This window comes from Triticum dicoccoides, chromosome 1B (assembly GCF_002162155.2).
Source record: "Triticum dicoccoides isolate Atlit2015 ecotype Zavitan chromosome 1B, WEW_v2.0, whole genome shotgun sequence".
In the NCBI taxonomy this organism is placed as follows: Eukaryota; Viridiplantae; Streptophyta; class Magnoliopsida; order Poales; family Poaceae; genus Triticum; species Triticum dicoccoides.
The window spans coordinates 218,271,739-218,285,552 of NC_041381.1; the positions used below are offsets into that span (position 1 = coordinate 218,271,739).

The following is a 13,814-nucleotide window of genomic DNA, read 5'->3' on the forward strand; positions in this document are numbered from 1 at the left end:
TCTCCGCCGGTCAATTTTCGTCCCACCACTTTCGTCCGGTTTTTTTTTCGTAGGTTAACCGTCGTAGATTTTTTTCGATGCTGGTTTCTTATTCACCGGTTTATTTACCCATCAGCTCTTTCCTTGCAAATCACCACTTTCCAAACGTACACGCAATCACGGATCTAACTTTACTAACTTATCCAAATCAATCGATACCTCACATTATTGCAAATTTCTTTAGGAAACAAATAATAGATTTTAAGGAAACAAATAAAAGATTTTAAAGACGCATCATACTTTACTAACAATCACTAAAAATCAAATCTAAATTAATTAACCTTACCTTAAATCACGGATCTAACTTTACTAACTTATCCAAATCAACCGATACCTCCCATTATTGCAAATTTCTTTAGGAAACAAATAATAAATTTTAAGGAAACAAATAAAAGATTTTAAAGACGCATCATACTTTACTAACAATCACTAAAAATCAAATCTAAATTAATTAACCTTACCTTAAATCACGGATCTAACTTTACTAACTTATCCAAATCAACCGATACCTCCCATTATTGCAAATTTCTTTAGGAAATAAATAATAGATTTTAAGGAAATAAATAAAAGATTTTAAAGATGCATCATACTTTACTAACAATCACTAAAAATCAAATCTAAATTAATTAACCTTACCTTAAATCACTCAATCACTTTAATTAGAAAACATTTTCTTTCCTAACTGCACCCCGCTTAGTGTGCACATAACAATCCGAAGTAATTAGAGTCACATGATTGAATCCATTTATTTAGAGCCACATGATTAAATTCATTTATTAACAATAATCCTCACCAAAAGTGCGTTTAGCAATTTAAGAGGGCGGACCAAAACTCTGCCATCCGCTCGCCCGCATTTGTTTAGTTATAAGAAAAAATGGCATAATATATGGAAACAACACGACCGGGGCAGCGGCGCAATCTTCGGTGATAGGGGATCAGAGGAGAAGGATTGGCCTGGCAGCATGATCGGGGTGCTTCCCCGCGGCCGCGGCCGTCCTCGCGATGCCACCTACCCGAAATCAACGCTGCTCCCTGCCGTCAGCCGAGGCGACGCCGCCTGCCCTCCTACCCATGGTCCGCTGCCGCGTGGGGCTATGGCGGGAGGAGTAGCGACGGGGCCGAGGTCCTTCATGCGTTCCGGGATGGAGGCCATGATTTCGTCAAGGTCGTTGCTGCCTCCTACACTCAGGGTGTGTCGCCGAGATCGAGGCGAGCATGAGGAGCTGTGGCCACCGCCATGGTCACCTCATCGCAGGGGATGGAGCAAACCATCGGCCTACAGCTTGTGGAGATCACTGTTGCTCTTCAGGTCGCGTGGTGACCGGATCTTGCCGATGTGTCCCTCCCCGACGACCTCCTCTTCGCCCGGTTGGCCGACATGGATCTCGCCACTCCTGCCCTCAACTTCTCTGCCTCAAGCTCGACGGTCAGCCGCCATGGATCCCCCAGTTGGAGGGTCACGTGAACCAGCCATCCTCCCATGCTGCAACAGCGAGAAGGTGACATGGCTCTCCGTACACGAAGAGTGGAGTTCCGTCAAGTACTTATATACTTGGCCTCTACTGCTGATCCATGTACATGGAGAAGAACAGACAACCGCTCATTCATGCTTCGTTCCACTCCTTTGCGCTACATTACTGGAGGTGACATTTTCCTATCTCTCTATGTTGTAACAAGCCTGCTGCCTGCATAGTTAATGGATTTTTTATTTAAATTTATCGCTGCTTAGTGCTTTGTTGCAATTGTTCACCCAAGATTCTTATATATAATCTGAGTGTATGTAGGCATACTTAACTTTGCTATTCCATTTTTTCTGGCGCATAGGAATAAGAGTATTGTCCAGGTTAGGTAATCAATTGAGTAAAAAGTGAACAAGTAAAATTTTCTTGCATAGAAATTTTCTTCCGTATCAGTTCTTGCATTAGTTTAGATTGTCCATCTTCTCATTTTCATTGCCATGCTATTAAATTTGGATCCGCCTTTTTTTCGTTCCAATTAAAATGAACATCTATGATATTTATATGATAACTGCTTTGTTCTCTATGTTTGATACACTCCACCTTAATTTTCTTTTACTTAGAAAGACGGCTAGAGATTATATTCTTCCCATTATGTGCAGTATGGTACCTAACTATTTTTAGCGAAAAATACTCTAAAAATATCATACCATTTTAATTTGGATTTTTTTTTTCATATTTGGCATAAATTTAAGTGGTCGGGCCCTTCTCCGGACACTGCGCAGGAGCTTTGCCGGCGTATCGAGGACGAAGTCGGATTGCGGAAGCTCTCCGGGGCCAAAACCCAAAGGGTTGGCTGATATCTGGAGATAGTTTCATTTCAACTGTATGTTGGTTGTTTTCCTTTCCGCGACATTATGGTTGCCCGCCGGGTGTAGTCGCGTCGTCTTTGTAACCGCGACATGGCCGCCCGACTCTATGTAATGTCTATTTCTTCTTCTAATACATCAGCATGCAAACCTTCTAATACATCTTCTAATAAAAAAAGTTGATTTATGGTATTTGAATTGCTATCAGAATGTTTTTTCTATGCATGTGATTTCTCACATCTGGTTATAATATTTGTGAAGACGTGCATTGCACGTGCACTTGGAAGCGGGCCCGTGGCCCGCGCTGGACGGCGCCGACGCCGACCCGAGCCACCTCGTCCGCGTATTCTTGGAGATGTGGCAGGTCGATTTACATGAAATTAATTCCCTCAGTTCTGGTGGCAAATATAATACACATAATCTCTACTCCTAATGGACGACTTGGTGAATAGTCTGCGCGATTTTTTTTCGCTGGGTTTTTTCGTCATCCTCTCAATTCCGTTTAATTTTCGTCATCCTCCCACCACTTTCGTCTGGTTTTTTTCATCCCCCTCCCACCACTCCATGGGTTTTTTTTTTCACTATTTCCTTCTAAACAAACACTTTTCTACCGTACAAAAAAACACAGATCTAACTTTACTAAATTACCCAAATCAAACGATCCATCTCATCAATGCAATTTGCTTTAGGAAACATATAATGGATGTGAAGAAAACAAATAACAGACTACCCAAATCAACCGATCCATCCCATTAATGCAATTTGATTTAGGAAACATATAATAAATTTTAAGGAAACAAATAACAGACTTTAAAGAAAAATCTAATTAACTAATCTCTATTCTTAAAGGCCCCTCGATTGATTTTTGTCCCTCGTTTCCTTATCCAGCACTGATACAATGGAAGAAATTATAATCTCTACTCCTAATGTCTCAGTTCGTACGTTGTTTCGTTCGCTCGTTCGCATCGCTCGTTCTGTCCCACGTTTATTTGCGCACGATAACAGGAAACTTCTCTCGTGTGCGCTTCCGATTTTCTCTCTTACCAAATCAGCGATGCAGCGACCAAAAAAACAAACAACGATGCAGCCCCACAAGAAAAGCAAACGGACCACCCTTTTTGAGGCTCTCGAGTCCCGAGCGAGGGTTATCTCAAAAAAAAGCCCCGAGCGAGGGTTAGGTCTCCTGCCCGCGTGCACGCCGCCGCCATGCTTTCGCTCGAAATCCCTGGTATTCTCATGGCTCAACCCCGACCCCGGCTCTGGTGTTCCTCATACCAGCCGCCGGCGACCGGACTCGCTTCCTTCCTCCGACCGGTGGATTGGCTCCACCCTCCCTAGAATCCCCACTCCCTTCGCCAACTCCTGCTCCAACACTGATGCGCTGACGCCGCCGCCTCCTGGTCGGCATGCACGGCCGCACGCCCAGCAGTTACCGTGGCCGATGATGGAACAGCCCCGAGATCCTCCTTGTGTTGCAGTGCTTGCAGAAGAGGCAAGGCGCCCAGGGAGTCCTGAGAAGACACCCTCGCCGCCGACCTTGAGGTACAAGTCTGTCTCCATGAGCTCGAGGAAGCCATGGCCGATGCATCCAGCTGCAGATGTCGCATCTTTGTGGCCGCCACCCTCCCTCACCGCCCTACACAACCCGCTCTGCGGTCACCTCGTCGCCGCCGCCGGCCTTCAGTATGTCGTGATCGACCATGAATCTTCTTACTGTTCGATTTTTGAGATTCAATCAGTTAGGATTTCATTTGGTTCCCTATCCCCTTTTGCAGGTTTTGTGAACTCCATTTGCAGAGGTAGCTTAAGTGCAATTTCATTTCAGGGAGAGTTGGCACATATTTCTCCTTTTAGGCTGATACTTCAGACTTCAGTACACATAAATATGTACTGAAGTACAACTTCAGGTTTTAGTTACGGTTTATGCACATTGCCATTCTCTAAACTTCTGATCCATGGAGACATAGCATGTTTTGTACAAAAATAAATCATCGTAATCTAATCTCATGCAACTTGATGTACTATTCTTTGTTGTACTGAGAAGCTGCAAAGCCCAAGCCTCGTGTAAATATAGGAGGGCATCTCGGAAGATATGGGGTGAATGATCTACATAATTTTTGGGATAAGTACATGGTGTTTACCATAATTTACATTTGTCTTTATAGTAGTCCTCCTAAATGTTTATTGTTGAGTGTCTCATTTCCAGCATATTAGTAGAGGAGCATGCAAGTTTGGATAGTTATGTTTGTTGATGGGATTCATTGTGCTGGTTAAAGTCATAATATGTCAGCAGGTATGGCATGGGATTCATTGTTCTGGTATGATGAGAGTAGATCATTGTATACATTTCACCGTATTGGATTATTTTGTGCCGAATTCTTTAGTCAGATACCTTCTTTCTCTTAAACCATCTTCATCTACATGTTTTATATATTTAAAACTTCCAACTTAATAGTAGAGATTTAATCTCAATACTTGCTTGCATGGTGTAAGAACGTAGAAGTATGTTTTATTTTGGCTCCTACATGTAGTCTACAACTGGGTGTTCCAAGAATTTGTTTTAGGCATGGTCTTCTTTGCTACCTCTTCATGGGCGATCCTCATTATTTGTTCCTTGATTCTCTATGCAACAATCTTGCCTCATGGTCGAAAACATATGGTCACATATTTTCGACAGGGATTTAATTTTAGTCAGAGTCGATCGATAAATGATCGGCCAATTAGTATAATTTTCTAGCTTAATACATGTCATGTAAGTATGTTTTCCTTAATGTGATAGGTAATGTAAATTTTGTGGGTCTCTCAGTTGCTATGAGCCTACTACAGTTAATTGGAAAGCATGATTCCGATGGAAATGCAACAGAAACAGAACCTGAAATATTAGTTAATTGGATAGCAAGGTTCCCAAGGAAACGCAAATGAAACAGAACCTGGAATAATAGTTAATTGGATAGCATGATTCCGATGGAAATGCAAAAAGTAAAATAAAATACAGAACTAATAATAAGATAGATAAGATGTGACTGACACTAGCGTAGGGAGCACACGACCCCCTCGTCCGCGCGGCCGACATTGACACTGGTGTAGACAGTAGGCCACTGAAGATCCTGTTGGCGATGTAGCATTTCCATGAGCATGCATCAAATATCAAATCTCTTTACCAGTCTCTTCCGCTGTCCACATGGCTCCCCTTTTTCTGTACCACCACCTCAACTTGGTAGGACTTGAGATTTACTTTGGTGTCTACCCCGTGCAGGAGATGACTTTGTCGTACCCGACGTGCGGAAATGCGATGGTGTCTACCCTGAAGCTTGAAGAGTTCATGAGGAAGACTTGCTAGCATCTAGAGTTGGATGCCCTCATGATAGAGGCAAAGGTGTCCCGTCTTTCGATGAGATGATGGATTTCGCTTTGGTGGAAGTCGACTTTGATGATCCGACTACGAACGTGCAAGGACGTTGCGCCTTAGCAATCGCTAAACCAACTCCGAGAGGTTATTGACCACGCCGGAGCACGATCAACCTGACCACGAGGGTTTGTTTCCTGCGAGCACACGAAGAACAAGCAAGAAACTGAGATTGCAATCTGGATATTGCGGATATAAGATGAAAGCTTTATTGATCAAGGTGGGGTTCTGTGACGCCTTTGTCTGGTCGTTGAACACGAACGAAGTACGCGAAGTTGCAGCTATGGCGAACTTAAATTTAAACAAAACCCAAAGTCTAAACGGTGCCCTAAGAGCTGTATATATGGAGGAAGAGAGGGGGAATTTCGTGGCCCTTGGTGGAGGGGTCTGAAATCAACACTATCTCTTGTTTCCCCACACATATGGACTCTAAAAATAGCCTATACTAATGTATTTCGAAATTACATGGGCCTGGCCCAATAAAAAGGTGACGCAGCACCTATAATAGCCTCTAGACGAAATTTATGAAGTGGCATCTTGTATATTTTGTCCAAGGCTTCATGCACTCGTTATGGTGGCTTCAAAGACCTGAAATCATCACTTGTAACTCCGTTCTTGTTCCCCTTGCGCATGCCATCATCTCCATGCTTGTTCTTGCTCCAATGTTCATCCTTCTCCAAGCTAGGCCCTTCATTTGTAAGCAAAACAAATGTATCCAATTTAGGCAGCATCATATTCTCATGAACATTAGAATCATTACCAAGAAATGAAAGTACCTGGTAATTTAGTTGGCGTGCGCGAGCTCTAGTAATTGGTCCAGTATGTATAGCAGCAGGGGCTGTGGGTGTAACAATGGTATTGATGTCCTCATCATCCTCCCCTTCTTGAAATGAAGTCATCCTCGGTGGAAGCTCATCTTCCTCACCCAAATAAGGTTTCAAATCTGCAATGTTAAAAGTGGGACTAACCCCAAAATCTGCAGGCAACTCAAGTTTATATGCATTATCATTTATTTTCTCTAACACCTTAAAGGGACCATCAGCACGTGGCATGAGCTTTGATTTGCGCAAATCAGGAAATCTATCCTTACGCAAATGTAACCAAACAAGATCTCCAGGTGCAAACACAACATGTTTTCTACCCTTATCTCCAGCAAGTTTATATTTGGCATTCATACGCTCAATGTTTTCCTTAGTTAACTCATGCATTTTTAAAATTAATTCAGCACGTTGTCTAGCATCAAAATTAACCTTCTCCGAAGATGGAAGAGGCAACAAATCAATAGGTGCACGAGGTAGGAAACCATACACAACTTCAAAAGGGCACATCTTAGTAGTAGAATGCAATGAACGATTATAAGCAAATTCAATATGAGGCAAGAATTCCTCCCACATTTTCTTATTATTCTTCAAAACAGCCCTAAGCATAGTAGACAATGTTCTATTGACTACTTCAGTTTGCCCATCAGTTTGGGGGTGATAAGTAGTACTAAAAAGCAGTTTAGTCCCCAACTTAGCCCATAAATATCTCCAAAAGTGGTAAGAAATTTAATATCACGATCTGAAACAATAGTATTTGGCACACCATGCAAGCGAATAATTTCACGAAAGAACAAATCAGCAACATTAACAGCATCATCGCTTTTATGACATGGTATAAAGTGTGCCATTTTCGAGAATCTATCCACGACAACAAATATGCTATCCCTCCCCTTCTTTGTTCGAGGTAAACCTAAAACAAAGTCCATAGATATATCCTCCCAAGGAACACTAGGTACAGGCAAAGGCATATATAAACCATGAGGATTGAGTCGTGACTTAGCTTTTTGACATGTAGTGCAGCGAGCAATAAAACGCTCAACATCCCGCCTCATCTTTGGCCAAAAGAAATGTGTAGCAAGTACGTCCTCCGTCTTCTTCACGCCAAAGTGTCCCATTAATCCTCCTCCATGCGCCTCCTGCAACAACAAAAGACGAACGGAGCTAGCTGGAATGCATAGCTTGTTAGCACGAAACACAAATCCATCGTTAATGACAAACTTGTTCCACATTCTGCCTTCTTCACAATTCTGCATTACATCTTTAAAATCAGCATCATGCACATATTGATCTTTGATGGTCTCCAAACCAAATATTTTGAAGTCAAGTTGTGAAAGCATAGTATAGCGACGAGACAATGCATCAGCAATAACATTTTATTTTCCCTTCTTGTGTTTAATGACATAAGGGAAAGTCTCAATGAATTCAACCCATTTAGCATGTCTACAATTCAGTTTAGCTTGACTTTTAATATGTTTTAAAGATTCATGATCAGAATGTATAACAAATTCTTTCGGTCATAAATAATGTTGCCATATTTCTAAAGTCCAAACAAGAGCATATAATTCTTTATCATAAGTAGAATAATTCAGACTAGGCCCACTTAATTTTTCAGAAAAGTATGCAACAGGTTTGCCATCTTGTAATAACACACCTCCTAATTCAATTCCACTAGCATCACATTCAAGCTCAAAAGTCTTATTAAAATCAGGAAGTTGGAGTAAAGGAGCATGTGTCAACTTATCTTTCAATACCGTGAAGGCTTCTTCCTGTGCGGTACCCCAAAGAAAAGGCACATCTTTCTTTGTAAGCTCATTGAGAGGTGCAGCAATGGTGCTGAAATCTCTCACAAAACGACTATAGAATCCAGCGAGGCCAAGAAAACTCCTCACTTATGTGACCGTTTTGGGTTGCGGCCAACTCTCAATAGCTTCAATCTTGGCTTTATCAACTTCAATTCCCTGTGGAGTAACAACATAGCCAAGAAAAGATACTCGGTCGGTGCAAAAGGTGCACTTCCCAAGGTTACCAAACAAACGTGCATCACGTAGAGCAATAAAAACAGCACGTAAATGTTCCAAATGTTCTTCCAAAGATCTGCTATAAATCAGTATATCATCAAAATAGATTACCACAAATCGTCCAATGAAAGCACGTAAAACTTCGTTCATTAATCTCATGAAAGTACTAGATGCATTAGTTAACCCAAAAGGCATGACTAACCACTCATATAATCCAAACTTAGTTTTAAATGTTGTTTTCCATTCATCTCCCAATTTCATACGAATTTGATGGTATCCACTACGCAAATCAACTTTGGAGAATATTGTAGAGCCACTCAATTCATCAAGCATATCATCTACCCTAGGAATAGGATGGCGATAACGAATAGTAATATTATTAATGCCTCTACAATCAACACACATACGTGATGTACCATCCTTTTTCGGCACTAGAATAATAGGAATAGCACAAGGACTAAGGGATTCGCGTATATAACCTTTGTCGAGAAGCTCTTGTACTTCACGCATAATCTCCTTCGTCTCCTCTGGATTGGTACGGTATGGCGCACGGTTTGGCAGTGAAGCACCGGGAATTAAGTCAATCTGATGCTCAATCCCTCGAATAGGCGGTAATCCCGGTGGCACGTCTTGTGGAAAGACGTCAGCAAACTCCTGCAAAATGTTAGTGACAGCAGGAGGCAAAGAGGAAGGCACGTCCTCGAATGAAAATAATGCCTCTTTGCACACAAAAGCATAGCAAACAGATTTGCTGAAATCTATCTTATCAATATCAGATTTGGTGGCAAATAAACATGCACTTTTCAATTTAATTTCAGAAGCAACACTAGATGGTTTATTATTAGGCTTCATTTGTTGCTCAAATTCTTTTGCCACAATCTGATTTTCACTCTTATTCTTTTCCTGTTTTGCTTTATTAGCTCTATTAATATCATCTTTCAAAATGGAATCAGGAGTCATAGGAAGCAAAGTAATATTTTTATCCTTATGAACAAGAGTATAGTGATTATTTCTACCATGGTGTACAAAATTTTTATCAAATTTCCATGGTCTACCAAGTAATAAGGAACATGCTTGCATAGGTACCACATCACAATCAACATAATCAGCATATGTAGAGGTACTAAAATGCACACGAACAGTACGTGTTACCTTAACCTTGCCGTTGTTGTTGAACCATTGGATGTAGTAAGGATGTGGATGTGGTCTTGTGGTGAGAGAAAGCTTCTCCACCATCTTCATGCTAGCCAAGTTGTTGCAACTCCCTCCGTTTATGATGACGCTCACAGAACGTTCCTTCACAACTCCCTTGGTATGGAATAAATTGTGCCTCTGATTTTGCTCAGGTTGTGTGACCTGCACACTCAAAACACGTTGAGCAACTAAATATTCATACCTGTCAGCGTCTTCAGGAGCCATGTATTGCGTCTCATGATCAGAATCATCTCCACCATGTTCTTCACGTGTAATAAGAGCCAAAATCTCCTCATCATAGTCACTAGCGGACTCATACCCACCATCCTCGGTAGCAATCAACACACGCTGAGATTTGCATTCTCTCGCATAATGACCTCCTCCCTTACAACGACGACAAATAATATCACTTATGTGCCCTGTTGATGCTATGGAAGAAGAAGAACGCTGTGCAGGTCCGGCAGGTGCGCTCTTGGCAGATAGTGGTGGTTGTGCCTGCTTTCTTATATCACGGCTGGAGGTGGCACCTGATGGAGGTGCTGGTGTAGTGGAAGTAGAAGATGCACACGGTGTCCATGAGGAAGGTCGACCTGCAGAAAAGTTAGTGCGCGCCATTGCTTGTCGATCCTGCACTTCACGTTCAGCTTTACAAGTAAGATGGAATAAACGAGTGATATTAGTATACTCCTTATAGTCTAGAATGGTCTGAATCTCTCTATTTAATCCACTTGTAAAACGTGCAAGCATAGCTTCATTCTCCTCAATAATACCACATCTAATCATGCCAGTTTGTAATTCCTGATAATATTCTTCTACAGAATTTTTTTCTTGTCTTAAACGCTGCAATTTTTGAAGCAATTTACGTTGATAATATGGTGGAACCCAACGCGTATGCATAGCAGTTTTCAAAGCAGCCCAAGTAGTTGGAATATGATATAATCTACAATGTTCAGACCACCAGACACATGCAAAACTAGTGAAAGCACAAACAGCAACAGCAACCCGTCTCTCCTCAGGATATTGTAAACATGTAAATCGTTGTTCAGTTTCTAACTCCCAAGTAAGATATATATCAGGAACATATCTACCCTCAAATGGTGGAATATTCAATTTCAGTTTAGGAATATGGACATCATCTTGTACCTGAGGCGGTGGTGCGGGCCTACCATTGCGAATATATACCTGAGGTCGACCTGCTGGTGGTGGTGCTGGTGGCTGCACGTAGTTCTGATTTTGATCAACCTCATCCTCATAATCGCCCGCATATTCATCATCCTCCGCATCAGCAGCAGGAGCCACAGAAGTATCAACAGCAGCACCAACAGTTTGGCCAGGCCGAAGAAGTACACGGCTCGCTCGGCGGAGGGTTGTTTCGCGACCTGGAGGTAATTGTTGTTGTTGTTGTTGTTGCAGAGGTGCGGCAGGTGCAGCCGGTGGTGGAAGACGCGCAAGCAGTTCATTAAATCTGTTATCGAGCTTTGTTTCGAACGTCTTCTCAAGGCCAGTGATCTTCTCCATGGCCTCTTCAAAATTGTTCAGCACATCTTGCACCTGTTCATTCATCATTTGCTGAAACTTATCATGAAGCTCCTTGTTCGATAAGTTCTCTCAGTCAATCTCGTCGGCTTGTGATCCTGGCATGGTTAGCAACAATAGAAAGACACAAGAATATGATCCTACAGACTACTAACAAGTGGTAGTGGTGGGTGTCACAAATCCGTCAAGCAAAACTCAAATTCTTACCAATTCTTACCCAGCAACAGGCGGTGATCGGCAACCGTTGTAGTCAAAACTCTCAAAGCTTGGATAGAGCGATTACCAGGGAGAGTCAAACGCATGACGTAGATGTATGTGGAGCTGAGAAGGCTTATAATATGGTAGCAAAAGGGGTCAGCAATAATCAATTCAGAGATGCAAAGTTGAATAAACGCTCAACGATGGTACTGTGCTGGTCCTAGGCTAGACCGTGCTAGAGACGCGAGCCTAGAACACTAACAAAATCACGGCGCTGCACGTAAACAAGGGAAAAGCACACTCTGGATTTTTTTTTTCGCTCTTTTTTTTCCGCGCTGTTTTTTTTTCTTCGAAAAATTACTATAATGGCGAGTGTCTCAAAACTTTTCCCAGGTCAAACTGACAGGATGGGCACGAAATTTTTTCGACCAAAAGTTTATTTTTCCGACTGCCCGGACCCAAAAACTGGAAACGGGTCAAAAAAAACTTTCTATAATGGCGACTGTCTCAATACGCTTAGAAACACCTAAAAATAGGATAGCCAGAAAATTTTTCGACAAATGCGTTTTCGGAAAATTTTGGGCCTAAACAGAGGGTGGTTTCCGGACTCTTTTTTTTAGAAACCTACTCCGGCAAGGAAACATGAATCGGAAACTAGATGGATCTCGAAAACAAACCTAATATGCAAGGAACTCGGATTGGTGGTGGATATATGGTGATGGTATATGGCAGCGGTGGTGGTATATGGCAGCGGTGGTGGTAGCGGTGGTAGTATATGGATATGGATCGGTGGTGGTATATGGATACGGATTGGTGGTGGTATATGGATATGGATTCGGAGCGGTGGTGGTAGGTGACAAGGGCGATGATGATGGTGCGGTGGCGGCGTGACAACTTATGACCAGAACTCGAAACTCTAAAAGACTAATGCTAAGACCAGCAACTAGACACGACGATGCAACCGCAAATTCAACAAAGAAAAACCCTAAAAAGATTATGCAAAGGCTCAGATTGGTTCAAATATGATGAACTAACCCTAATAATTTTTTTTGGCTTTTTCGTGGACTGTAGGTATGAAGAACAGACTCGATCTAAACTACGAAAAACTGTAAAATCTCACCGAGCAACCTGGAAATCTGATACCACTTGATAGAGGCAAAGGTGTCCCGTCTTTCGATGAGATGATGGATTTCGCTTTGGTGGAAGTCGACTTTGACGATCTGACTCTGAACGTGCGAGGACATTGCACCTTAGCAATCGCTAAACCAACTCTGAGAGGTTATTGACCACGCCGGAGCACGATCAACCTGACCACGAGGGTCTGTTTCCTGCGAACACACGAAGAACAAGCAAGAAACTGAGATTGCAATCTGGATATTGCGAATATAAGATGAAAGCTTTATTGATCAAGGTGGGGTCCTGTGACGCCTTTGTCTGGTCGTTGAACACAAACGAAGTACGCGAAGTTGCAGCTATGGCGAACTTTAATCTAAACAAAACCCAAAGTCTAAACGGTGCCCTAAGGGCTGTATATATGGAGGAAGAGAGGGGGAATTTCGCGGCCCTTGGTGGAGGGGTCCGAAATCAACCTTATCTCTTGTTTCCCCATACATACGGACTCTAAAAATAGCCTATACTAATGTATTTCGAAATTACATGGGCCTGGCCCAATAAAAAGGTGACGCAACACCTATAATAGCCTTTGAACGAAATTTATGAAGTGGCATCTTGTATATTTTGTCCAAGGCTTCATACACTCGTTATGGTGGCTTCAAAGACCTGAAATCATCACTTGTAACTCCGTTCGTGTTCCCCTTGCGCATGCCATCATCTCCATGCTTGTTCTTGCTCCAATGTTCATCCTTGCTCCAATGTATCCAATTTAGGCAGCATCATATTCTCATGAACATTAGAATCATTACCAAGAAACGAAAGTACCTGGTAATTTAGTTGGCGTGCGCGAGTTCTAGTAATTGGTCCAGTATGTATAGCAGCAGGGGCTGTGGGTGTAACAATGATATTGATGTCCTCATCACCTCACGAAGACTACTGTCAGTCAATTTTCATGACTGATTTGCTTCTTTCATGTAGCTGCACGATATGACATATTGCTTCTTAATTCAACACTTACTGCTACGTAGTAATAAGAGGAGATATGGGACTTTGTTTCTCGAATTGACACTCAATAGTAGAAGAGGTTCATAGCTCGAATAGTTGATCACGAAACTGCCGTATCATGGCTTCTAGCTTATATGTTACGTAGCAAGTGAGCAGGC

The 13,814-nt window shown here is 42.2% G+C and overlaps 1 protein-coding gene across 1 annotated transcript; it reads left to right on the forward strand.

Annotated features, from left to right (window-relative positions):
- The first annotated feature begins 3,446 nt into the window (after positions 1–3,446).
- Positions 3,447–5,849, forward strand: LOC119350306. The gene is made up of 3 exons (XM_037618205.1): positions 3,447–4,048; positions 4,141–4,164; positions 5,622–5,849. Exons 1-3 carry the CDS (start codon positions 3,447–3,449, stop codon positions 5,626–5,628), a joined length of 633 nt encoding a protein of 210 aa, XP_037474102.1. The 3' UTR covers positions 5,629–5,849.
- Positions 5,850–13,814: the final 7,965 nt, after the last annotated feature.

Bases quoted from the DNA above. Each gene is read 5' to 3' on its own strand.
- LOC119350306 (XM_037618205.1), top strand. From the start codon at position 3,447: ATGCAGCCCCACAAGAAAAGCAAACGGACCACCCTTTTTGAGGCTCTC. The intron at 4,049-4,140 runs GTATGTCGTGAT...CCCCTTTTGCAG, and splicing joins GTCGCCGCCGCCGGCCTTCA to GTTTTGTGAACTCCATTTGC.